General features: G+C 43.3%; 1 protein-coding gene across 1 annotated transcript; it reads right to left on the bottom strand.

Moving 5' to 3' along the window:
- Positions 1–2,412: 2,412 nt before the first annotated feature.
- Positions 2,413–27,063, bottom strand: LOC120798071 (neuronal membrane glycoprotein M6-b-like). Its single transcript, XM_040142076.1, has 7 exons — positions 26,994–27,063; positions 7,762–7,948; positions 7,170–7,329; positions 6,480–6,648; positions 4,421–4,494; positions 4,264–4,329; positions 2,413–2,634 (listed from the first exon to the last, which is right to left on the bottom strand). Exons 1-7 carry the CDS (start codon positions 27,061–27,063, stop codon positions 2,485–2,487), a joined length of 876 nt encoding a protein of 291 aa, XP_039998010.1. The 3' UTR covers positions 2,413–2,484.
- Positions 27,064–27,711: the final 648 nt, after the last annotated feature.

Here is a 27,711-nt window from a genome sequence, read left to right as displayed (position 1 = left end):
AAACATAACACACATGGCAATATAGTCCTTTTTTATACAGAATAGACAGCTGCACACATGGACAATACTGACATGCTTCATCTCATCAAAGTTCAAAAATTTGTCTTCAGTGTTTTTTGAGGGTAAACTAACCAGTGATGATCGATTATAGAATATAGTTTATGATTATTAAACAATATTTGATTATAAAATTAATGTATGAAAATTCCTGACTTGTTTTATTCAGAGTGTAAACATCCAAAACAGTCTCTGTGGCTCATATGAGAGGCATGACGTTAAGAAATAAAAGGAAACGTAAAGGAAAAAAAGTGACTTCAGCTCACGCGCTGAGTCGCTCATTTGGCTGGCCATTGAAAAATAAGCACAAATAATAAGCATTAAATCAATGTTACTGAATCACAAGAAGAACTCAGCTGCTTAGAACTCATTAAGCATAAATAAATCAATTTCCATAAATTTTTTTTTTTCACATTTTAAAATGTATACGTCACAAGCACCTCAATCCATCATATCATATCATGACTGCACTGTATCCCTCTCACGACATATCATTTAAGATGTTACATTACAATTATTATATCAAATGCAGAACTAGTATTTGAGTGCTAAACACATATCTCAAAGGGTACATTTACATATATTTGTGGAAGAAAACAATAGAAGAGCATGGCTAAACACTGATTGTGTTCTCCCAGTTTTGGGGGAGAAGTGTAATTCAAGATTTTTTTTTTTTAGGGTGATTTGGCTATTTACAGGTGAACTTCATTCGCAAAAGGAGAAATTTTAGAAAATGACAGAACAGGTTTTACTGTATAACTCACACAGGACAGCGTACCAATCCAGCAAGGGTAAGTGTTTAGATGTTGATGCTTTGTAAAAGAAAAACAACTGACTAAAATCAGACTGTGTTTGATACCTGAGGTGTGTGTGTCTTCTTTACGCAAAAGGACCCGGAAAGGTTTATCTTGGATTTCTGCTGCCGCTGGTGATGAGTGTAGCAAGGTCTTAAAAGTAATAGTTTGATATTTTGGGAATTATAATTGCTTTCTTACCAAGACTTAGAGGACTAATACTATGGTAAATTTCAAGCCAACGCCAGCAGCCGGTTAGCTTAGCTTATTTTAAACAGTGGAAACAGCTAGCTTGGCTCTGTCTGACGGAAATAAAATCAGCCCACCAAGCTCATTAATAAATGCAGTATATCTTGTTTGTTTAGCTCACACACAAAAAAAAAAAAAAACAAATTGTGAAAACTACACGTTGTGGTTTCATGTGGGGGTTATGGTTAGCAGAGCCTTTAGATAGTCAACTGCGCCAGCCAAGAAATACTCTGGCCTACAATCCCTCAGTAAAACCTCAACTTGCTGTTTTTACACTTTGGTTTTTGTGCGAAATAAGCAAACAGGATATAACGTGGCTAACTTTTCCCTTTTCCAGTCTTTATGCTAAGCGAATTAAGCTAACGGTCCCCTGTTTAAAGATTGATATTTACCATACACATATGAAGGAGGTATCAATCTTCTCATGTATCTCTCAGCAAAAAAAAGAGCATATTTACCAAAACTATTCCATCAAAAAAGTTTGCTACACCTCTGGTCTTAAATTAATTGTTAACATCTTTTGTGGGTAAATCAACTCTGATCATGTAAATTCACAATAATCCTTGAGATACCACTTGATTTGAGTCTTTAAGGTATTTCTATGAGAGAGGGGGGCTGGGGTGCTTTGTGTTATTAAAGGATTTTCACTCTCCTTATTTTTTTGTTTCTTAAATAGTGCAACACGTATTGAGCATTAGCAATAAAAAGTTAAAGATGGAGAAGAAAAGTAAAGGAGAAAAAAAAAAAGCGCAAAAACATAAAAGAAGAAAAAAGATCATAATAGAACCTGGCATACTTTTCAGAGAGTATTAAAAAAAACAACATTCATACACATTCGCACAATATATTCATATTCATATATATATGCATATAAAACACCAAAAAACGGAGGAAGTTGGTCGCTGCCTGGCTTCCCTGTGGCTGAAGCTGACAGAGAACAATGTTTTGTTTTTTTTTTAGGCTGTTAGGAGCTGTGTGTCGAGAGGCTGTGCTGGCTCAGGGCGCGAGGCCATCACAGCCGGGCCACGTTCACGAGCCGCCGCCCACAAACACAGGGGAGGAGACGCTTCTGAACTGATGTACCGTACCTGAGTTCAACCCGAGCGGGCGAACTCTCCCGTTCTGAAACATCTGCCTCTGTCTGGGCGTGCCGCCTCTCCTGATCCTCCATTCTATCCCCCCTCTGCTGTGGGTACGCTCCCACAGCTCTTAATAAACATTGTGGAAGGGAAGAGGATGGAGAATCAGGAGACTGGGGGGCTATCAAACATGACCGAGGTGGTTTGTTTTAACAGAGGGAGGGGTAGGCGCTGGGTGTTGTCGGGTGGGGGTTTGGGGTGTGGAGTGGAGACTGGTGGTGGCGGCGGGACAGGATCTCTTGTCCTTATGAGTAGGAGGAGTTCTGGCCCTCCTTGGAGCGTGCCTCGGCCTCCAGGTCCTGGTCATCCTTGGTCTTGATGTCCTGGTATTCGTGCGTGGAGACGGCGCTCTTCAGGTAGGCCCAGTTGGCCGCCAAAATCATCAGGTAGTGGATCTGAAGAGAAACAGAGGTTTATTTCATCTACTTTAGGCAGAGGAAGCTGTTCACTGGAGGAAGATGCTGTTTCCCAATCCCATACTACTGTATACACTAATTGTCAGAGTATACGTGTTGTTGCAGTTAGCGTACAAGAAATCAATGTAGTGTACTGTTTTCTGTTAACAAGAAATGATGCGACACGAGTGTAAATGGATGCCAGTCAGAGTGCAACTGTGTCCCATTCCATCCTGCATACTCATTCCAGGCAGGTTTTTAGTATGTAGTATGTTCACCCTGGAAAAGTGAGTCAAAGTGAAGGAAACGGAGTAGCAGCTGGAAAAAAAAAAAAGTTGGAAAAAGACCCCCAATTTGATTAACGTTTGCAAAGTTACACCTGCAATAACTGTTTTATTTTGGCCACTTTGTGTCAGTGGCAGCACGTTGTGCACACAACACCTACATGTTGTCACCTTTTCAGTGGATGTGTTGTTATTGTTTTAAAGTTGTGAGTCAGAAAATCAAAACAATGAGATGTCAGAGGCTATACTTCTCCATGGAGCTGTGGATATCTGCAGTCATCTCTGGGCTCATCACTACGAGCAATCCCTTTCTTTCAGTATACTTAACTTTGTCCACTGAGAACAGACTGTAAATTTAAAACCTGCTTAGAATTACAGTAGACTACCAGTGTGGAACTGGGACACAGCTACAGAGTGAGGATTATTACTTATTACTAGTTGTCAGTTAAATCAGCTGGTGGTCTTTGTTTGGGATGAGAACCTAGATTAAGTTCAGTAGTGTTCAAGTGTGGCTAAATAGATTTTCGAGTGAAGAGGTTATTTACAAAAAAGGTTTAAATAAATGTTTGATGGTACAAAATTGTCTCACTGAATGAGAAAATGAGCAAATGCAGGTTTTAATTATGGCCAAAACACAACAGGTGATTTCACTAAGCAGTAGTTGTCAGTGAAATCCTCTGGCAGGATGAAAATATGGGTCCAGCTTAGCACTGCCCAAAGAAAACCACTTTGAGAACATTCAAACAAAAGGTATAAATACACATTTTATGGTGCCAAAGCTTGTCTATGATACGCCGATGTCAAACACAGCAATGGTCACATGATCAAATTTAACAAATTGATGAGTTTGTTAAACATTGCACACCTCTGGGAAGAGAGCTCAAGCAGAGCAACAATACAGACCGGTGCGGAACGTTTCCACCTTGCGTGGATACTCCTGGCACTCTTTTGATCAGTAGCTTCTTTCTCGTCCTGTTAATACTGTTCTCTGTCTCATCCTACCTCCCACATAAGTTAGCTGTGAAACATCCGAGCACACTTTCAGGTGACTTTCAGGTGACCCGACACCACATCTGGAGCGGCGCTTCTCGCTCTTTCAGCATCTCCATTTACACACAACGCACACAAAAAAAAAAAAAAGTCCGCCCCCGCAGCAGAGTAAAACACTGACCCTCTGTGAGCACGCACTCACACGCAGAGGCAGGCTGCAGGGTGAGATCTGAACCAATAGGATGACATACTGACAAACGTGAGAGGCGGGGTTGCCACGGCAACTGATAAGCACGCCATGGCAACATGCATATTTTGGGCCGCACATTATCAGCGGGATTCATGAGAAGCTTACCAATGCGATGACGGTGGCTCCGGCACCGGCTAAAGCAACGATGTAGAGGTGGTAGGACAGGTAGAACTGTGGATGAAGAGAGAGAGATCGGTGAGGGAGGGAGAGGCGAGATTAAGAAAGGAAAGAAAGCGAGAAGGTCAGGTCAGTGTCCCCTCACCTCGCTTGTGCTACAGATGTCTCCCAGTGTGGCTCCACAAGCTTTTCCCGGCGTGGCGTTCCAGGGAATAATACCTGCAGGATCAGAGAGGTGAAACGTCACAGCTTTCTCATCCGAGACAAGAAGCTTTTTCTCCTCCCCCGAGACCGACTGTATGATTGAAGGCATTATGAATTAGGCTCGGATAAAGATTAATGGAAACAGGGCTGCTGCTGCTGTCCGAGCCTCTGAGCCTCTCCCACAGGAAAAATGTGGGTCATTATTTTGAATCACTTCTTCTCTGAAAAAACATTTTTACAGACCGTGAAGTTGTAGACTTTTAATATTTGTTCTTAGCTCTTTAACTCTCTCCCTGTTTTAGTGTCTCTTTTTAACATTTCAATAAATTCTTCTCATCAAAATTTTTTTTAACATTATTATGAATTTTGAAAGTTACAGAATTCCTTCCGAGAAAAAACAAAAAAAGGGATTTAAAAAAAAACCAAACACGTCCTTGATCAATCAACTTGGTTCCGATAATAATCTGACGACTGCCAGTAATTGGGGTTAATATTTCATACAGAGTCGTACAGATTGACCGCCAGTGAAGCATACAGTATGTGATCCTCCTCCTACTTTGTAAGCAGGCCAGCTGTCCTTCGAATGTAGGTCGCATACTGTACATTAGGCCATCAAACAGATGAGCAGATATGCAATCAGTGTGTTACGGCGCTGTAATACTGCAGGAGGTCGGATTTTCGTAGAGAACCAATCAGTTTCTCGATAATCTAAATGTAGTTTTTGACCTCTTACTGTATAGAAAATGACATTTGAAGTAGCTGGGGAAGAATATGTGATGTAGCTCATATGGAGAAAGAGCAGAGCGAAGCCCCTTTGCATCATACTGTAGTTTGTGAAAATGTTGGCTTCTTTTTATAATTTGCTGTCCAGCAGGTAAGTCTGGGCTACATGTGTTAAAACAGTATGAGAAGCGGCAGGACTTTTTTTTTTTTTTTTAATGTGCGAACTGCAAGCTTTTACTGCTGAGGCTAGCCGGCACGTTTGAGCTCGCGTTCCTCGATCAGAGGAATTTCTCTTAAACTCTGAAGACGCAAGCGTGTGATCTGATCCTGTCTACTTCAGCTGCGAATCAACCGAGAAGGACTTTGTTATTTCATTTCACAGAATCTTTTTGCAGATTTTTACTATTTAGTCCAATAACCATGTTCTTGCAGTTGATTTTAAAAATAGCTTAACTAGCATTAAAGAGTTTTGGCCAGTATGGTCTAAACAGCGTGGTGTTGCAACTATTTAGATTTTTGATAAAATTGCTCAAATTGTGAGTGTCGTCTATTTTTTGTTTGATTACTTGACCCCAACATAATGTAATGAATTTTTTTCCTATATATATATTTTGTCCTTTGTAATGCCAGACATTTTCCTCATTAAGACCACTTGGAATCAAACCATTGTCTTTTTTCAGTTTTGGGAGCTTTAATTCAGTGTGCGGGTACGCTCAGCGATGTAAACTGACGAATGAGATACAACAAACTACTTGTTACGATTTCCCATAAACACCCTCTCAGGCAGAAACTTTCTACCTAACTAGTTTTAAAAATGAGGAAAAACAGGAGCAGTTCATGGACAATTTTTATGTGAGCTGACATGAATTTGAAGATAGCCACAAAAAGTAGCATTATTCATTCTTTTTTTTCTTTTTTTTTTTCTGTATGATGGTGTTACGTCCTACAAGTTCTGCCCCTGCACACCTGATGCTGTTAAGCTGTGATGAGAAAGTGTCAGCCTTAATTAGATCATGTGTGAAACAGAGCTGGGGCAATAATGTGGGCGGGCTGGTCTGGATGACTCGAGAATGAGCTGAGAAACTCTGTTAGGAGGCCGCCAGTCTTCATAGCCGTGGTTTGAATTGTTGATATTATTTATTAGAGTTGAATCGAGGGGGAAAATCCACCCTGTAATACTGCATTTTTGTTAAATTACAACACTGCTGGAATGCACCGAACAACACAAACTTAAGCTATATAAATGACTGTAGTGCGATGTGTGCGGGAAAACTTGCCATACTGCCTGACGTCCACACAGATGGAGTCGGGCGAGGTGATGTTGGCATCAGGAGACCTCATGGCGGCGCAGGTATTCCACATGTTGAAGAAGAGGAAAACGGGGATCGCCGTGAAGCCGAAGATGGCGAGGAAGGCCAGAGCGAGGATGTAGGTCAGGAACATGAACTGAGGAGAGGAGGGAGGCGAAAAGATTCTGTCAGCATTGCTCTGTCCCCAAAGTTTGAGTTGCATTAAAAAAGTAGGTTAATATTGTTCCTTAAAGACCACAACACACACACACTCACTGTCCATGTTAAGGATGATGTTACCAGACATCTGCAGCAATTATAGTAATCAGGCTAGAAAGGACAAACTGTGCCAGAGTTACCCTCAAGGCTCGAGTGGGTTTGCATATATCTTACTATCTTATGTGTGTTTGTCCAAATGTGTGTAGAGGTGTGGGATTGTGCCTCCGCACAACACTTTCAAGATGACCCTTGTTCTTGTAAAGCATTATGAATGTTTTGTGTTCGTTTTTTTAAAGCCTGTAAACACTATTTTAAGCAAGATCATCATAAAATGGACATCAAAGTAATTAAATCTCATTTATAGGATTTCATTTGGAGTGAACTGGGTCAGTGGGTGTGATGACTGGCAGCAGCTGCTTGTGTGTGTGTGTATGTGTTCGTGTGTGTGTGTTGACATACGAAGGCGGTGATACAGCGTCCACAGACGGTGGTCTTGAAGTCGCTCTGCAGCTCCTTCTTGATGGCGCTGGTGGTGTAAAACCCCTCAGCCAGCAGGATGATGGCGTAGACGAAGAAGAAGGAGGCGATGCCGTAGATGATGTACTGAAAGATCTGGATCCTGATCCCGCGCATGCAGGAAAGAGAGAACGAGGTTAACAGGCTAAGTGATGCTCAGAAACGTGAGTAAAATGCACACATTATGTTAGTTAAATCAAGACTATGTAGCTTTTGAAAGAACAACTAACACGTTCTCTATTTTACAAAAGAATCTCACGTTCCAAAGCTTTGAAAAATACATTTACATGATCCTTTATCAGATACAACTCACAGTAACGTAAGGTGGATGTTCTTGACAGATTTAATAACTGCAGGGGCAGTAACAGTATATTCCGGTCACACTAGTGTTTTAATAGAAAGCATAGCAGTAAACTAATAAAGGTGCCAGAACCCAGAATTCAACAATGATTCATCTTTTCCAAAAAGTTCTAGGTGAAGTATCAGATTGACGGTTCAGATTTTAGTTGGTGTTTGATCCACACTGAGGACTTACACCATGGTGAGGGTGGCGTGGTCGCTGGTGACCCTGGAGAAATGGTTCTCCAGCATGGTCAGGGTGCCGGTCAGCGCCACGTGGCCGCAGCCGCAGAACAGAGCCACGCCTGAGAAGCAGAGGATGGTGGCCACAAGGGAGGCGTAGGGCACCCCGCCCAGACACTTGATGCAGCACTCGAAGCATCCTGCAGGGGGAGACAGAGAGAGAGACCTTCCTGTTGCGTTTCTCCGCAAGAACGTTGCCCCTACAGCTAAAAATGCTTTAAGGACGATGCAAGAACAAACAATCCGGGTCAGATTTGATAGTGAACAAATGGCTCAAGGCCCGAGTGCAAACAAAATGTTTGCTTTAAAGAGCAGGAGAGAACAGAGCGGGATGCCGCAACGTGACTCCTCATAAAGCGGCTCGATCAGCTCTGGTGATGACACTCGGTGCAACACTCGACAGCCTTTTGTCCACTTCTGTTTGATTATTACTCGTTTGCAGAAACCTGTGAGATTGATGATCGTACTGTTGCGGCTGAGTCAAGCGTGCGTGCTTGCAAGAGCGTCACGCTCCCCTCTCAGAGTCTACAAGAGGAGAACAACACTTCTCCCTGTCAGGCGTGCCGAGCGGCTAATCATAGCATCTTTCACAGTTAGTGTGCGTTCACTTTGAGCTCAGCTGGGACTGCTGAATATTACATGTAAGCTGCACTACATGCTCACATCCTACCCTGCTCAAAAAGTGCTCCCTTTTGTCTTTAAACTAAAAGTTTTTTTTCTTTCTTATGACCAGATTGCATGAATAACTCATGACCTAATCCTAAATAAATCATTTCAAAATAAACGACTGTAGCCATTTTCTAGGGCACCAGAGAAATGACAATTAAATGGCACTTGTTAAGCGTTGTACCTCTAAAATACTGAAGATGCTTTTGCTGTTAGACGGTGTTGCTTAAGCAGGTGAAAGTCCGAATAGGACTGATGAGATGCTTCGTCTATTTGTAGTTTCGGTGCTAGTAAAATTTGCGTGCACCTGGCACAAATGTTTCATCTCTCCGCAGCACTTTTCTCATTTTTTTCACAGCTGCAGACATGATGATGAACGTTCAGAAATTGTCCCCTTTTCTGCTCGAGCAGTTTCCGCAGAGTGATGTTGATGAATTAGTAAATTTGTTTTCCATTAACCGTGGCAGTGTGTGAAGCCTCCTTTTGTGAGTAATGGGCTTCGAGATATGCAGGTACGGGAAAACGCGGTGCACCTTGCTCCCATCACAGTCAAGAGGATAGAGAGGAAGGAAAAGGTGGGAAAATAACACATTGTATTGAGCACAAGACTTGCGTCTTATATAATGCCTGTTTTAAAAATAGCTCCTCTAGCAAAGCAGGAAGTTACTCCATGAAAGAAAAAAAAAAACAACACCAAGTGAACTCTCTTGTGTGTGCTACTTTGCTGTTTCCATGACAACCTGTTCCAACTGGAAACCCTGAAGCATCATTTCATGTTTAGAAGTTTGTTGAATCTAAACCTTTCTAACAGTAAAGCCTGGAAATCATGATTGACCTCATCCCGTATCTTTAAAACCTGTACGTGCAGCTCCGCGGACATGAAATGATCTGTCCTGACGGCCTCTGCTTCTGAAGTGATACCAAGCATCGGAGAATAACACACACTTAGTGCCAGTGATGGTCCATTATGATATATACTGCATATGACAGGTGATCCTGTGAGAACAAGAGATTCACTCTAACATCCACACAAGCAGGAGCTGAGACCCTCTGACAGCTTTTATCAACATCAAACTCGATCAATAGACTCTGATGGCTGATGACAGGAGGTGATATCCTTCCACAGGAAGCAATTAAACCACACACACACACACACACACACACACACACACACACACACACACACACACACACACACACACACACACTCACTACTCAAGGCTTTCCCATGCTTGGTTTGCAGGACACCATTCTCCCCGTAACACAATAGGAAAGTCATTTTATTTTGAAATGAAAACCCTGCCCTACTATTCTGCTCCCAATCGTTTCTGAAACGACCACTCGGGCCGGGTAGTGTTACAAGCCTGTGGACAGTTGTTATTGATGAGTTTAAAAGAGCAGATTGATTCTAGACCCCTCGAGGGGAAAAAGAGTCATCAATACAATCACTGCTGGGGGAAAAAAGGACAGCTTACTGAACCTAAATGTGTTGATTTTCATGTTTTAAAATTCAATTGACAGATTATAGGCTCGTCTATTGGTTGAGTAAATTCTACAAAGGCTTTTTATTAGCCTGATTATTTTTGAGTGAAATATGTCAACAGCTAGTGGATGGATTGTCATGAAGTTTACTAAAGACATTCATGTCCCCCTCAGGATGAATTGCAATGACTATGGTGATTGGAGCAAAGCTAGTAATATTTCCATCAGCCTCAGCTGAACTTTGTGTTCAGTGCTAATTAACAAATGTTGCCCAATTAACAAACAGCATGTAATTGACATAAGCTCGTCTGCGAAGGGTCCAGTGTCGCCACGGTACTGTCAGGATTTAAATCAGTCCTAATGCTGAATCTTTTTTCTTTCCTACTTTATCACGTAAAGTTTCACTCTGATAAGACCTGTTTCATTCTGTTCACTTGTGGTGCCCCCTTTAAATGTTGAAGCTCGTGTCCGAATGTTGCTGACCTCCGTGAGGGTTCACGTGCCGGCACACGCTGATAACCCCTGCAGTCCATGTCTGACTGAGTTTTAAAAAAACAAAAACAAAAAAAAAACCCCAAGCCATAAATCTAAGTAACAAGTAGTCCCCTCCAAAGTGTGTTGCTGCTGGTGAAGACTCTGTGTTGCGTAACGCAGCGGAGCCTCGTTGCATAATAGATCCAAATCATATTAATGTTAATGAAGGAAGCGGGCTGACGGAGAGGTGTAGCTGATAAGGCTGGATGGCTGTACAAACTGGAACCGAGAAACGGGCCAGGCCTCTGGGGGTGGGGTCAAAATGGACTCGCAGGTCGATACGGTGACGACTGGGAGGCTGTTTCAAAGCTGCTCTGCACGGACACGCTATCCTGCTGTAAAAAGGTCAATCTCAACAGGTCATTTAGTAGGTTAGTCTTCCTTTATTTTATTATTTAGAGAAGAGAGAAGTGAGATCGGATAATCCTGCTTTTTTTAAATGCAAATCCAGAATTTCGAGGTGACACCATCTTGATATTCATATAGTTTAACTATACCTCTTTTCAAGGTGGGTAAAGGAACCTTTTTTTTGCTAATTTTGCTCATTTCTTTTAGGAAAAAACTTGAATTTAAGACAAATTTAAGGACTGCATGACTTGCATTTGAGGCTCATATTATTTCTGCCGTTAACTCTCTCTTATCCCTGGAGCTTCATGGATGGATTCGTAGGTTCCTTTTAAGCACTGAATGGGGCCCTCATCCGGCCCGCCTTCGGCTACGACTGTTAGTCAACCTCAGTTTTAAAGTGCGCTAATGGGAAACAGGCAGGCCGGAGTGGTCAGCTCCAGCCAGCCCTAATGGAAATCAATGGACTCTTCGTTACAGTAGAATCTAGGTGACACACCGTGGCTGACCCATCCCTCTCGTTTCATACCTCACTGCACCTTGCTACCTCTGTCTCTGCCTTTGGCCTGCTCGTCGTCTTCTCTGCTATTGCTCTGAAATATGACTGCATGCCCACGTTGTACTTACAGTGAGCCAGCTGGAGTCTATCGCTGAGACAATACGTTACGTTCCTGTTACAATGCTGCACCATATATCAGCTCAACGAGCTCAGACCAAGGACGATGCATCATGTTTGATGGAACATTTTACAGACTGTCTGTGAAGGTGCCAATAATTTCACAGAAAAGGGCTGCAATTAAGCATTAACGTCCCCTGCTGTTAAAGCTTGTTGTTCTTCCAAAAGACCTGCTCGTGCCTGCAGGACAAAACTAAAAACTGTTGCAGCTGTGGGTAACAGTTATGCGAAAGGAAGATGATAGATGCCTGCTCTTTTTGTTTTTTCCGCTTGCAAAGACAAAAAGGGAGGGATGGGAGTGGGAGATGAAGAAGAATGAAGAAGGAATGATGGCATAAGCGAGGAGTGTGAGGGAGAAAAAGAAAAGCAGAGGGGAGTGGAGAGGAAGACCGAGAGAGAGATCGATAGAGAGCGAGCAGAGGAACAAATGGGAAGAGGGGAAAAAAAGCGAAGAAGGTAAAGAAAGAGGCAGAGCGAGCGAGGAAGAGCAGAGTAAAGAACGAGAGTGAGAGAGAGAGAAAGTGTAAGCGAAAAGCAGCTCTTGGCCGCAGGGCCGGCAAATAGCAGTTTCCATAGCAACGTGTTACCCACGACCCAGTTCAGCAGTAGCGTAGTCCTTCGCTGCCGCTTTACTCTTCTCGCTCACACACACACATACACCGACGGAGAGCGATGCAGCCTCAATCAAAGCCCAAAGATTGATGCTAAATGGTGAAAACGGAACGAAATTTGTGCCAAAAAATAACAAAATCACAACAGGATATAAAAGCAAATGACGCATTGACTAGAACAATGGAAGGAGGGAGATGTAAAGTACCTCTATCCATATTTCTCTGCTCAGGTTTTAGGAAGTGGGTCAAGCAGAAATTGTATCATTTGACATGCAAGGGAGATAGATGCGGGAAAGAAAAGGCTTTGTGTGAAGGTTGCTTTACTCTCAGCAGATTCCCCCAGGTATACTGCTTCTGCATCGATTTTAAAGAATTCATATTACTACAGAAACTGATACAGACCACTGATAGCAAAGTTTTTTGGCTTGGTTTTTGTGTCATCATTTTAAAGTTTGTCTGAACAGTAAAGATTTGCTGCCTGCCAGGCCTCCAACTCCTCATCCAAGCTCAGTGGTTCCTACCATAGATACCTCCGTTGTTCATACATCCATGTGTGCATCGCACTGTTCATAAAGTAATAAGAATGTGGATGTTACTGTCTTTTTGCTGCAGTAAATCTAGCTAAAAATAGTTTTCACATAGAGACAAAGTGAAACACAAAACTGATATATTATCCACTTTAAGTTCACAGGTTGTTTATTTTCACTTCCAGCAGATATGATGCAACATTATCGATAATTTGGAGTGGCGTCTCAAACAATACGACATATTAAAGTCCTAAATTCGCTCATCTTTTAGCTCTGTTTTTGGTCTCTACCAAGTCCTGAGGGAAATGTCTGGCTGCTAAATGCTCCACAATGTTTGCCCTCTAGCTGCTAAGTTCTGGTTGCAGCTGCTTGCTGCTGCTGGAAGTGGCGAGAGCACTGAGAGTGAATTAATACAGTAAAGCCGTGGCCTGGAAAACCATGACAATGAGCTGAAAGTTGCTTAAATTCTCTACAGAGCTGAAGGGAACTGCTAATTCTCTGTATGTTCATCACTACAAGCTCTTCTTCCATATTACATGTCGTCATTTCATCCACTGTTGTATAAAAATATTGATTATAGCAGCTTTAAGTTCAGGTTACAATCACCAAGACACTTGTTTTTTGTTTTTTTTCAAGTTTAAATCTTTCGTCTCTACTTGCCACATTTACAAAGTGATTATGAAGTTGCAGTGACATTATGTAACATTAAACAATTGCCAGAAGTGACTTGATTTTAGATAAACGGAGCAGCTGAACACTAAAAAACACCTTCCACAGCAGCAGATGATCGACACAGTCAATACAAAAACTTCATTTCATTGTCATTTTTTTTATTATTGCATTCACGTTTCAAGTCTTTTTTTATTGGACCAGAGAAGGTTTCGAGCTCTTCGATTGGATAAATGAGGCATGGCGCAGAGCACACATGGTTGGACACAGAACTTGACACCGACTGCTGACATCTTTTGTGATTATGCTCTGCTTCCTGTCAATCACCTCACACCCACGACTTGAAATGAGGAGTGTTCACCACAAAATAATCCCTCCAATACATGTCGCCTTACAAAGTTCACTGTCACATTGTAGGTTTGAATTTGTGGCATTGTATTCTAAATACAGCATCTAAGTACATACAGCATGCAGGTAATTGAGGTAAATATAAGCTGGACACTCTAATTTATTTTCAATAACTGTAATTTTAGAGGCAGCGTTCACCTGTCATCTCCAAATAATATTACATTTTTTTAAATTATTATTTTATCATGACAATATTACCTAGTCCCTCATTTTCAGAGGCTCAAAAGTAAATGGACAATTGACTGACAATCAGTTTCATGGCCAGGTGTGACCTGTTCCCTCGTTATTTCATGACAAATTCTACTGATTAAAAGCCTGGAGTTGATTCCAAGTGTTCAATTTGCATTTGGTATCTGTTCATGGGAAACTCTCAATATGCAGTCCAAAGAGGTGTCGATGCAAATGAAGGAGGCTGAAAAAAACAAAAGAAACCTACCAGACAGATGGCAGAAACTTTAGGAGCGGCCAGATCAACAATTTGGCCAGCTCAGCAACACCAAAAGGCCTGGAAGACCACAGAAGACAACTAAAGTGGATGATCAAAGAACTCTTTCCCTGGTGAAGAAAACCCCTTCATGACATCTAGCCAGCTCAGGAACACTCTCGAGGAGGTAGGTGTATCACTGTCAAAGTCTACAGTCAGGAGATGTCTTCATGAATGTAAATGCAGAGGGTTTACCACAAGACACAAACCACTGTTAGCACTGGTGACTTTGCCAGAAACCCTCTAAAAAACACTGCCCAGTTCTCGAACAAGATTCTTTGGACAGATGAAACCAATATTAACTTGTACCAGAATGATTGGAAGAGAAGAGTTTGGAGAAGGAAAGGAACGGCTCATGATCCAAAGCACCACATCATCAGTCGAACACGGTAGAGGCAGTGTTATGACATGGACATGTATCGCTGCCAATGGAAGTGGGTCACTGGTGTTTATTGATGATGTGACTGCTGACAGAAGTAGCGGGATGATTTGTGAAGTGCGAAGGGCTGTACTATCTGCTCAGATTCAGCCAAATGCTGCAACGCTGATAGGACGGTGATTCACAGTACAGATACAGATGGACAACGACCCAAAACATACTGTGAAAGCTTCTCAAGGCATATAAATGGAATATTGTGCAATGTCCAAGTCGGTCACCTGACCTCAACCCCATTGAGCATGCTTTTCATTTAGTGAAGACAAAACTGAGGGCGGAAAGACCCACAGACGAGCAGCACCTGAAGGCATCTGCAGTAAAGGCCTGGCAAAGCATTTCAAGGGAGCATTTGGTGATGCCCATAGGTTCCAGACTTCAGGAAGTCATTGGGTGCAAAGGATTTTCATCCAGGTATTAAAAATAATCCTTATATTTGTAAATAAGTTGGCTTGTCCAATTACTTTCGAGTCTCTGAAAATGAGGGACTATGTATAAAAATATCAGTAATTCCTAAACGGTTAATGCGATATTTTTTTTAAACCCATTAAATTAAAGATGAAAGTCTACGCTTCAATCACACCTTGATGGCTTTGTTTCAGATCCACTGTAGTTGCGTGCAGAGGCACAAGTAGGAAAATTGTGTCACTGTCCAAATGCTTATGTACCTAACTGTATGGTGCTGTATTTCTCTGGCAGAATTGATTTCCTTGCTGTCCATGACATAAAAGCAGATTTAAATATAAATTAAGAGTAAAGGAGAGGGAGAGATTAAATTGTCTGTCCTGATAGTTAATGATCTGCTATAAACTGTACAGCATTATGGCACAGCATGATTATCACCAACTGTTAGGTCGCACAGTGCATCTGCCAGGAATAACAGCATTAACAAAGCTTTGTGAATATTTCAGCAGCCGGTCTGGTCCCTGCCTGCGGCTGTATTGCAATTTAGAAGTGCTTTATTCATTATGGGGCAGTTTCCCCACAGTGCATTATGGGTAGATTCCCAGAAGAATGAGGCGGACCTTTAGAGAGAGAGAGAGAGCAAAGGTGTGGGAAGGTAAAGGAGAAAGAGACAGGAGGAGGATGGATGGCTGCGTCTCCTCTGGTTTAGATGAAAAAGAAGCCCCATCTGTTTGACGGCAGCAGACATCAGCTGAACAACACACACACACACAAACAAACTCATAACCTCGTAACTTCTGCTCGGGAGATTTCCGTCTTTCAACTTGAGCTGAAGGATGAAACGCTCCTCTGAGCTTTGATGAAAGGCTGCGGAGGGAACATTGAAACTGCGCCGTCATGAAGCTAAAAACAAGGCCAATGTCATTTAAGGATCCTTCTGGTTCATTACAACTTATTTTTGTACTATAGTCTATGTTTCTACTGACAGTAAATAAGATGTAAGACAGGAAGTAACCAAAACAATGTCCAACAGGTAAAGAAAGACCAGCAGTTAAAGGATCAGACTGGCTGCAAACAATCCAACAGTTTAGTAAGATTATCTTACTTTTCAATTGATTAATCAACCAATTGTTTCAGCTCTAACTGCAATGCCTGTGCTTCTTGGCCCGTTTTTTGTGTTGCCATGTTCCCAGAGCTTATCAACAGAAGTAAGAGCCAAGTTGTAATTAGCGTTCAGAAAGTGTCCCTTGCAAAGCAAATACTTTAGAATATGCATTTTGTTTAATTTCCTTTTTTTTAAAAATGATCTTGACGCCTTTGATTCCTTTCCTCATCTCAACACACATTCCTTTGACAGACAACACATTATCCAGGCAAATGCTTTGAGTAATCGGCTTGTTTGTGGCGTTGACCAAGAGGACACAATATGCTTTGTGCCAGGTAAGAAGATGATGCCAGCGGCCATCACCATTCCCAACCAGAACCCTCTTTTTCTTTTTCTTTTTTTCTCGCAGTACATGACTGACCCTAATCTTCTTTTTGTGCGAAGCCCTTGGCTGGTTATGCAGCATTATGAAGGCCACAAAGTCAGCATCTGGCCGAGCGTAATTGAGCGTGATGGACTGTACGGCTCTAAAATCCCGTTATTGGCGCTTTGCTTGGTGATCAATACTGTTATCCGATCTGCTGGATGTTGGATTCCCTCTGTGTCTCTCGTTCTGTGGCAAAACTGGGCTAAACTCTGACAGCCGAGTGAGGAACTCATTATACACAGAAAATACACAGACGGGGCACACATGAGAATGGATGCCCTTGTGCAAAACACACACAGCTGCAGAGAAACACTCGCAAACTGTTTATAGTGCTGACATCTCCAATTTCTGCATGTCTAATATCAAAACTACAACTAAGCAAATATGAAGGAAAACATGAGAATTAAAAAGTTAAGCATCACATTCAAGCACCAGAGAAACATTAATTCCACATATAGCTACGTTTTTCTCTCTCTTTCTCTCTCTAACACACACACACACACACACACCAAGTTGGAAAAATATGTATAGAGCAGACAGAGCCTCTAAAAGCACAGGGATGACCACGATGAACGTGGAGACCCTGCAGTGTTCAGAAAGGATTTGAGACATGGAAGCCGGAAAAGAAAAGAATAGCTGAAGAGTTAGTCATGGTAGAAATACGAATATTTACTCAGTCAAAATTATGAGAGAGTATTAAAAATAATGCAAAAAGTAAGTCAAAAATATTTAAAAAAAATAATTAAAGTTTTAATATAAGTCAATATTTTGAGAAAGTAGTTAAAAATTATAAGATAGTAAGACAAGATTGAAAACAGGATCGAATTGAAGTGAAATTAGTTAAATTGTGAGACAGTATGGTGAACTTTTCAACTACTGAGCCAAAATGATGTAATAGGGAGGTGACAGTTTGACATACTACCATGAAGATTTTTAGTTGTTATCATGACTAACTGTTCACCATTTTTGTTTTTTCATGGCAGAAACGAGCTTCCATTCTGGTTCATCTTCAGGCAGTCTCAGAATTTGCAGTGTATTATCACACAGTATGATGCAATGAAAGCTGAATTTGTTTCTTTCAGGGCTATTCTGTATAACGAGGCGAGTACAATTAAAGGCAGAAGATTAAAGGCTTCAGGGTGAACTGACCGCCTACAGAGTTTGAAAACTCTCCAAGCACCAGTCTCTTGCCTCGAATCTTCTCATACACGGAAGCAGGATCACCTGCCCTGAGCTGCGCCGTGGAGCGGAGGGGATGCTACTAGTTTGAGTCTTGCTCCACCAAAATGTAAAACGGCCCCTGAGGCCAGAGGCGCTGTGCCATCGAACTGAACCTTTCAGTAGTTACGCAACCAACTTGGCGAATGTCACTTTCCCTGAGATGTCAAAGACGTCGGTGGCCCTCCCCTGGCCCCTTTCTCCTCCGCTCCAACCCCCTCCCCCTTGACGTGATTATGAAGAGTCACTTTCCAGCAGCCTCGGGGGCTCGATGAACATTGTGTGTGCGAGAGTGTGTGTGTGGTCGGCACAAGGGCCCAACTGAGCATGAACTCTTAAACATGAGCTGCTGCAGAGAGTGTCATCTACTGCAGCAAGAAGTACTTTCTGTGAAGGCTGGTTTCACATAGTTAGGTCTCTATTCTTATTATTCAGTAAATATTTATTAAATAGAGAATATGAAATAAAAAATGTAGGAACTGAAGAATGCACTTTAAGCTACAAAAAAAGAGACCGATTTCTAAGAGAGATACTGTAGGTTTCAACTGTACAAATTCACAATTTACTTGCTCTGTTAATTTATCATCAGAAATTCAGTTTAGAAGTATTTATTCGAACCACAAACCCAAACAACAAAGCTCATGTCCTCACAAATTGGTCTTAAACCAAGAGTTTTAAAGAAAGGACCAAAACTGACCCCAGCCTGAAACTGAGACGCAGACCGACACGCACATTTATCGATGTCAGCCGCGGCTGATAATGACGAGCGCTAATCGGCATCCAGCTTTTTATGGGCCACGGATGAGAGGAGCAGATTGGGCATCAGCGGGTTATGGAGGAAGGCCAGAGGAGGCTGGCATTATTCAGGAACAAGACATGCTGCGCCAACCTGCCACTTGCTGCTATTCATATACCCACTGCAGACCGGGGTGTTGGAGGGTGATGCGTTCAGATTATTGTTCTGTGGTAGCTCGTGCATTCGTTTCCAAACTCTTCTGTCTCTTTCTCCGCTGCGTGACAAAATGGCTGGATTTTGATTTAAAAAGTCTAAGGTACAAGCTTGCGTATGAAACTTTTTCGAGGGAGACTTTGAGCACGACTCCCAAGGTGCATTTCGGCAAGAAACATCCAATCATAGAACTTAAAACTCAGTCATGTGAGCCGCTAACGGCGGGCAAGAGCGAAAGCCAACGTTCGTGAGAAAACTGAAAACACAATCTAGACCTTAGATCGGTTCACTTTTAAATTTTGGGTCAGTTACAGCGGCTGTGGCGCCATGTTTTACTAACAACTGAAATGACAAAGGGTTCTGAATTCTGGGTCCAACAGGTAAAAAAAGCAGTTGCAGACAATAAATAGTAGCAGGACACATTCATACTACATGCTGCTTGTTCTGTGATCGTGCCAGGAGAGAAAGCTCATTCAAATCTAAATGTGACCACGGTGTAGGGACCGAGACGGCTGAGTATGAACGCAGCAGCATACCACACGGTCTCGCCCACACAAGTGTACACAAAAATAGAGCTTTTCCTTCAGTGCAAGCAAAGCACCGACACAGACATTGCCCTCAACCACTCCTGGTCACTGACACGTAAACAAACACAAGCGCGCACACACACACACGCTTACACACTATCCCCCAAATACACACACACACACACATATCCAGATGGAGGCTGAGAGCATGCTTTGGGCAAATGGCTTCAAATGAGGAACACATGAGCTTCTCCCTGTGTGACGGCTTTCACATGCTCCCACAACCTCACACACCTCCGGGGCGAGAGGAGAACAGGCGGCGGGTGCGTGCGTGCGGGAAAGAGAGATAAGCAGGCGAAGCGGGACAAGACAGAGAGGAGACGAGAGGAGGCAGCGAAGAGGGGCTAGGAAAGAGAAGGGAGGAAAACAAAGGAGGAATGTGGCAGTTTATTAACAATAAATCAATGAATCAGCGCAAAGTCTGAGATCTGAAGTACAAAATAAGTTTTCTTAACATGCGAGGGCAGAATCATGACCGTGATCAAAGCTTAAAGAGAAGAATTTGTCACCAGTTTTTGATTTTTCATGGTTTGCAGCCCTTGCACGCAGAGCTCAAACCGAAAGCACGGCAAACCTCATCAGGTTCCAGCTGAAGTGTGAGACCCAGACTGCACTTCCAAATGCGTTCCCCTCTGACTTTCTGTTTTTCTTGGACTAAAGATGTGACCGTAACAGCCAGAACAAGACCGTGCCCCGCTGAAGCCTGTGAGTCACAATCATGAGGAAAAACACGTCTTCCTCAGAATCTGACACAGCTGCAGAAAACAGAGAGCACACATAAAAACACCAAGTCAGGACTATGTGGTTAAAAGTTCAGTTTCTCTGTGTGCTTGCATTTTAAATTAGCAGCTTTAGCCTATTACTGCTCCAATTTGTTTTGTGCTCACTGAATATTTTCCTCACTTGAAAACTAATTGATGTAACTGACGTTAGAGCTCCACCTGTTCTTCACACCTGCGCTGAATCAGGTGCGGTCTATATATGGACCTACTCGGGCACACGCTGAGCGCTACCGGATGAAATGTTGTTTGCTGTGCTCGTGGGAGCATCAGTTCAGTGTGTGGGCGCCTTGATTGCTTGGATGCTGTCAGCGAAAAACTGCCATACCGAGAGTGAAACTGGAGGGAGAGTTTCGGCCTAAATGAGAGGTGGCTGTGTGGAGACTGACTCCAATAAAAACAAGTCTATGCATTAGTATGTGGGTATTAATGAGAGGGAAAAGCAGCAGCAGCAGCAGCAGCAGCAGCAGCACAGTCTTAGTTTCCCAGCTGAAAATGTCCAAATCAGCTACAATTAGTCAGTTTTTCCACTGGCGGTAGAAATACAAAGGACATTGCAATTGTGTTTGTCTGGACCAGCAGGTCTCAGCAACCACTGGCAATGATCGGCTCAACAGTTTGGTGTCTGATACTTTAAATAGTTGAACAGTTTAAGACTTTGAGAGGTCAACTTGTCAAATACATGGCAATTTAGGCTCGTTAGCCTGGTTCAGATTGGGCCATGTGGGCTGAAAAAGTCACACACAAAGAATCACGCTTTTCAATAAATCTGTTTTTTATTGTGGGTCCAAACGGTTCCTGTGTTTATCTCAGATTAGACGAGCACTTCTTTTTTTTTTTTTTTTTTTCTACTGGCGTTGAGGAAAAAGTGGAAAGTATTTGGATATTGCACAACTTTGCCGCTAGCAAAGCCGCAGAAGATAAATGTGTGTAGGCTAAGTGATGAATTTTTACCGCCCTAAAGCTGTATTACAGACGGACACGAGCTTAATGAGTGGCTCTCTAGCTCTTACTCCTTGCAGAGTGCGGAGGAGAGGCTTCTCAGGATTGGCGTGTGTGGCAGCAGTACTTTGCTTTGGCCTGTCAAGTGGAGGACGAGGCAGAATGACACTGAACACAGGCAACAAGTGCATTCCGAAAAGTAGCAAAAGTCACCTAATATTTACTGTACACTTTTCATCGTTAAATCTTCGGGTTAAAAAGAAAAAAAGAGTCAAATGAGGAGCCAGTTCAAAAAGTACTACAACCCTTGAAGTCAACAGCTGCAGTGATCTGTAAAGGATTAAAGTGTTTTATGCAACATGAAACATGCAATGCTTGATTTACAGTAAAGCTGAGGAAAGGAACCTGTCCAATATTTATCTGCAACACAAACCAAATGTCAAGTATAAACACGGAGACCACTCCTCTCCTGTCGCTGTGCCCGACTGATGATCATCAAACATGGGCTGGCCTTTAGATTCAAGGCCTCAACACGGGCTCAGCTGGAGGGTTTTGCTGAACCTTTTTTTTTTTCCCTCAAATGACCCCCGTCTTGTGGGTTAAAAAAACAAAACAAAAAACGTATCTTCGTTGCTTGGGCAATAGGAGAAGGCTATTATGGTACATTTCCTCCTCTTGTAGCATCATTGTCACTCGTTGGAGGTTTTGGTCAGGCGATTTTTAAGGCTGCAACAAACAATTACTTACATCCTCAGCTGGTTATTTGCTCCATTATTAATTTCGTCTACATATAAAGTGTCAGGAAATACTAAAAAGTGCCCGTCAAAGTTTCCACGGGCGCAAGGCAAACTTTTCAGTTTGCTTGTTTTCTCCCGACAACAGTCCAAAACCCAAAGATGTTCAATTTAACGTCATAGACAAGAACCCAGCAAATATTCACATTTGAGAAGCTTGGGACCGGATTTTTGTTTAAAAATGACTTAAGTAATTAATTGTCAAATCTGTCAGTCAACTAATTGACTAATGCAGTAGCTCCAAACCTCTCTGGCTTTTTTTTTTTTGACCCTTTAAAACAAACCAATAAATCTCCTTGTGACCCCTTGGAGATAGGATGCTCCTTCATGTGGACATAAGCTGTGAGCACTTCAGAAGTCCATTTTCATTTTGAAGGATTTTCAGAGGCCTGAGGAGGTAAAACGTCCACACAAAAAAAAAAAAAAATTTTTATCCTCTCGTCTCCTTGTATCCTCTTGGGAGTCTCGTAGCCACTGGACTAATTGATTAATCGACCAATAATTTCAGCTCTAGATGAGTCAGATATTATGAATTTACTCCGACTAGATGAAGATGGGATGAGACGGAGAGTGTTTGAGTATATTTCTCAAAATGTCGTATCTATTTAAAGATTTCCAGTCCAGCTTCCTTTCAATCTGCCAGTGTTTCAGCTGAAAACATATTGTATTAACCCTCTCCCACAAAATCCCTTGCTCAGGTCTAACATCACAGATTTTACGGGTGTGGGGGGGGTTGAAATACTGATTAAGAGGAACTCTTTTTGTGCTTCCGAGGCTGCACCAGCTCTGCCCTTCCACGCAGAAAATTCAACCAAACCTGCACCCCTCCAGACGGTGATGTAATGTCTTATGGTTCTGATCTGAACATCATAACCGCGGGCCGAGAGCCAGCGCTGCCTTATGTAAGAGAGAGCGTGCACGTGCGCACACCCACACACACACACACACACACACAGAGGGAAGGAAGGAAAGTGTGTGTGTGAACAGGTCAATCATTTAAAAATAAGGGGAGGACGGACAGATGCAGTAAGAGTAAGTTGAAATGCACTCAGGGCCACGTTTAAACACTCAAAGCCACATTAAAGGTAACAATAAAAACGTCATATGGGAGGCTAATCAGACTGTCTCACACTAATGAAATCTGGATTAATTGTACCTCAGAGGGCGCAGTTAATGCCTCGTTATATGAGTCCCGAGCGCAGTGTACCTCTACTGACGTACAGGTTACAGATTATGGGAAGCAGTCGAGCAAAGAGATCAATCCATACCCGCCTCCACCACCACCACCACCACCCGCTCCTCTGGATTTCTAAACCAGGCCTGTGTTCTGTGTTCTCCTTCCAGGTTGTAGTTGCTCTCAGCTCAGTGTCACGCAGAGACGCTGCAGAGAGACACAACGGTGGTGCAGTCGAGAACACGGACTCTGTTGACCATAATTACGGCGGCCGACGCAGTTAGAGCTGATCAGCACGCTCTTAACAGCAAAACCGTGAGCGTAGCGTCTGATGCTGGTGCGCGGTGTGAAGACAAAAAACTGAAAATGAGTTGCATGTGGTCCGGAATCACTCATTGTGGATCTAAATGGGCTCAGTCCTTAATACGATTTAGACAAAAAGGTTGTACTTATTATTGTGGTTTAAACAAACAAGATACTCAGTGTTAGTTAACCGTTCCCCCATGTTCCCAGTCTTTAAGGGAAACTAAACGAACAGGCCACTGACTTTAGCCTCGTAGTTAGCATGCAGCTACAGAAGATGTATCAGTCTTCTCATGTGACTCTCGGCAAGAAAGCCAAGACCCACCTTTCCCAAGATGTCAAACTACCCCTTTAAGGTAGAATAAATACAATTCTGTCTGACTGATTCAGGATTTTTGGCCAGTGTTTGATTGTTTGCATAAATGCTTAGGAGAATACATTAAATTTGGTTTAAAAAAAAGGTCATCATAAAGATATAAACTAAGCAAGACGAACTATGTAATCTAGACCCTTTTGTCATTTTGCTACTGCAATTTCTTGTTACCCATTGGCCGACACTTGTGCCAATGCAGAGGCTAAAGTGATTTGCTAGTAATGGTCAGTATATGGGGACCAACTATTTATCGGTCTGGCTCTAAAGTACGGTCCTCAGCATACTAATTAACATCTGCAGCTTACATAACTGGTTTGAATCAGCCACTATGGAGGTGGGGACTTAAGTCCCAGTTTTATTTCAAATATACTTAACTGCACTTAACATGATCTTGTACTTTTTCTTTAGCTATGAACCTAATGCATCTGGCTGGATAGAAGAGGATTTTTACTGTTAGATCATTTTATCCACAGCATAAATAATGTATCTTGGAGTCATGAATTTGTAAACTTTAAGTATTTAATCCAAAACTACCAGAGGTTGAAGGAGTACTCAGATACTTAGCCTAAGTAAAATTTAAGTAGCAGTATCGGACTATAAAGTTCTGCATTCCAAATTTTACTACAGTAGAAGTACAGAAGTATTACAAGTAAAATGTAAATTAAGTATTAAAAGTAATAGTAGTTATTAAACATGAGAATTGCTCCTGTCTGGTTACATTAGTATACATTATAACATTGGATTAAATTATTAATGGTGCAATAATGTACGAGCATTATTTTAATGTTGAAGCTGGTTAAAGTGGAGCTGTTTTACATGCTGCTGGGTGAAACGCATCATACTTTATAAATGAATCATTGGCTTTTTATATTAAAATCTAATCAATACCTGATGAATGATTGTAGTGGAGTAAAATGTTAAATATTCCCCTCTGAGATGCAGTGGAGAGGAAGTGTGAAGCAGCACAGAGTGGAAATACAAGAGTCAAGTACAAGTACCTACGTACAGTACTTGAGTTTATGTGGTTTGTTCCATTCCAGCACTGAAAACTCCCCGCGTCTGCTTCCTGAATCAGACACATGTTGCGGTGAGGCTGAGGGGGCAGCGCTGGCACACGACCAACACAAGCTCCTTGCACGGGCGGCTCTCGCCTTCTCGCCCCCACCGTAAATCTCCAGCTTCTTGACGGGTGCTGTAAGCTCGCGGTCGCGGTCCAGATGTGGAAGGCGCACGCGAACGATCGCGCCGACACACGGGCCACCCTCCGATCCGCTCTATTTCGGCATGCAGGTGTGGGTGGATTTGGGTCGCGCAATGTCACACCTGGAGCACAGCAGTCCAGGCTGGACAGGTTGGACTGGGTGAACGCACTGCGATCATTCCATTGCTTCCACATAAAATGGTGAATAAGGACCTCGGAGCGTTAATTGCTAACTATAAATATGGCCGCCCTGCTGCTCAGCTACCCTCAACATTTTGTTGCACGGTAGGGGCTCTCGTTGGACACCGGCCTGCGCGGAGCCGCGCGCCTCAGGAGAGGATGATGTAATGTCTTTTTTTTTTTTTAAACATCACCGTTGAGGGACACCCCACTCTTCCGCGCCTCACGTTATAGACAAGACTGTGACCCAGCAGTGTGACCGTGGCAGGGTCCAGCTCCTGCTGCAGGGACCACGAGTGGTGTTGAGAGCTTGAAGTCACAAAATCGGACCGAAGGACCAAACATCCAGGCCACGCAACCGGAACCCAGTGGCGATCATGCACTGGAGGTAAAAATCTGATGAAGCAGGGGAAACACTGGACGTTGCTGCTGTGAGGTGAGTGTGTGTAAAGCCCCCTCTCCAGGTCCATGCACTCCACTTGGTATCAACTATCCTGCTCTCCAGCAGCCGAGGGGTCAAAAAGGCATCGTGCCAGATCAGCTGCACCGCTGCTCCTGACTAATATAGTTGTGAATTAAAAAAGCTGTTCGAGCCCCAATCGTCATCGTGTTTAGTGCACACCCACGATGAACACAGGCTACATCTCCATGATTTATACATCAAGCTGAAAAAACAAAAAACCCTGTGCATTCGTATTTAAGCAGGTCTATAAACAAGATGGACATGATAAGCAGCCTGCTATCAAGGAGCTACCTCACTAACAACGCCGCGGTCTCCAAACTGAAGGATGTGTTTGTACTACCGAGCCACACTGAAAACACATCAGTCACATCCACTCTGTATGGGCACCGAGTCCCCCGACGCACGAAGACACGCCTGCACAACACGGATCCCGTGTGAGCAGCGAAACGGCAACAGTTTGGCATGATTTGGATTCAATCGACCAATTGAAGGCCGGTCTTTGGCGTGCACATAAAACACTCTTATTTATAGTAGGATTTATTTTTTTCCATGCACGTTGCAAAGACTCCTGACTCCCGGCATCTGGGTCTTTTAAGAGGATTTTTGAGCATTCAAAGTGATGCTGTGGGACGCTCAGAGCAGAGTCACCTTATTATATCAGCCGGAGCATCTTTTATAAAGCTAGAATTGTATGCATGCGCCCTACGGAGGCTCCGCGAACATGTATGAATGGCGGGGTTGGCACTGATGCACCCAACCGTCCCTCTGCGTCAAGTGCACCGCTGGTCGTTTGTTTCGCAGCCTCCTGCTCGTCTGATGAACCCGAGCGCTGCGGTCATACGGAATACACGGGCTTCGTAGGGGGGGGGGGGGGGGGGGCAACGCCGGCGAGCCTCTGTCGGGGGAGACCGCCGATGAGAATCGAGGCGGCTGCGGCGGGAGGCTCGCGAAGCGGCTCCTCCACACCTGACGGAAAAAAAAAAACGACGCAGCCGTGCACGGAGCGCGGCGCGCAGCCTCCTCACCGGCCGCTCATTAGGCGGAAAATAAGCTCATGATGGTGCAGCAGGGCAAACGCAAATTGCTATTTAATATGCTCCATAAAACCAGACCGTGCGCGTTCCACAGCCCATCCACCCGCCCACCGTCTTCTCCTCCTCCATCAGCCTCCAAATCCCTTCGGAGGCGCAAAAAAATAACACAGAAAACGTCGAATTGCGCTGGGATTTGTGGGAACAATCTCGGTCACCTGCGCCGAGGAGACCCCTCTCGCTTTCCCCGAAATCGCCCCTCCGATAGGTGAGAGGCCAAAGCGAGAGCACCGCTATTGTGTCGCGCACCAGACAGAAGCCATTGCAAGTAGGTTAAACCGCTCAGGCCGGCGCAAACGCGAACGTCTCCAACGGATATGTACGAAAACGCGCAAATGTCAGCGGCTGATTGAGCGTACCTTTGCTCTCTTGTCCCTCGTCCTGGGTCTCCTCCGCGTTGGACTCCATGGCCGGCTTTGTCCCATCCATTATTTTAGAGGAATATAGTCTCCTTGTGGCACTTGTACCTTACAGTATGAGGATGGTGGAGCCTATCCTGGTGACTTGATTATCTCTCTCTCTCTCTCTCTCTCTCGCACACACCCTCCCTCTCCCCTTCACTCTCTCTCTTCCTCCCCGTTAACGCTTAGCAGTGTCTCTCTGTGTATATTAACAATCCAGTTTCAAGAAGCAGAGGCCCTGTCAGATTGGATTATTAAGCACAGGCGGATTAGCCGCCCCCAAATGATGCCAGACGACGCTTTTGGGTCCCTAAAATCACTCTTAACTGTGGAGAAAATTGTGCTAATGGTGTAATATACTTCTTAAATATCTCTCTTGATGATACACGGTTGTCTTCATAGGGTCAATCCTTTCCTTATTCACTTAAGATCCTGCCATTTCATTTCATCACTGGTTTCAGGTGTCTGTGGTCTGCGAGTAAAAATGATTGATTTTTTTTTTTAATGCCTTGCCTTGGTGAAGCAGAGGAGGATATAAGGACAAAATCTGCAGAGGATGTAGGCTAAATATGCAAACTCATGGGTAACCATACATGCATGAATACACACAGACGCACACACAAACGCACACGTGTACGACCACACACGCTCACCGCCCCCTCTCCATCTGGTGAGT

The sequence above is a fragment of the Xiphias gladius genome, chromosome 13 (assembly GCF_016859285.1).
Source record: "Xiphias gladius isolate SHS-SW01 ecotype Sanya breed wild chromosome 13, ASM1685928v1, whole genome shotgun sequence".
Lineage (NCBI taxonomy): Eukaryota > Metazoa > Chordata > Actinopteri > Istiophoriformes > Xiphiidae > Xiphias > Xiphias gladius.
The sequence above is the reverse complement of the archived record's forward strand: the minus strand, read 5'-3'. Positions and strand labels throughout refer to the sequence as shown.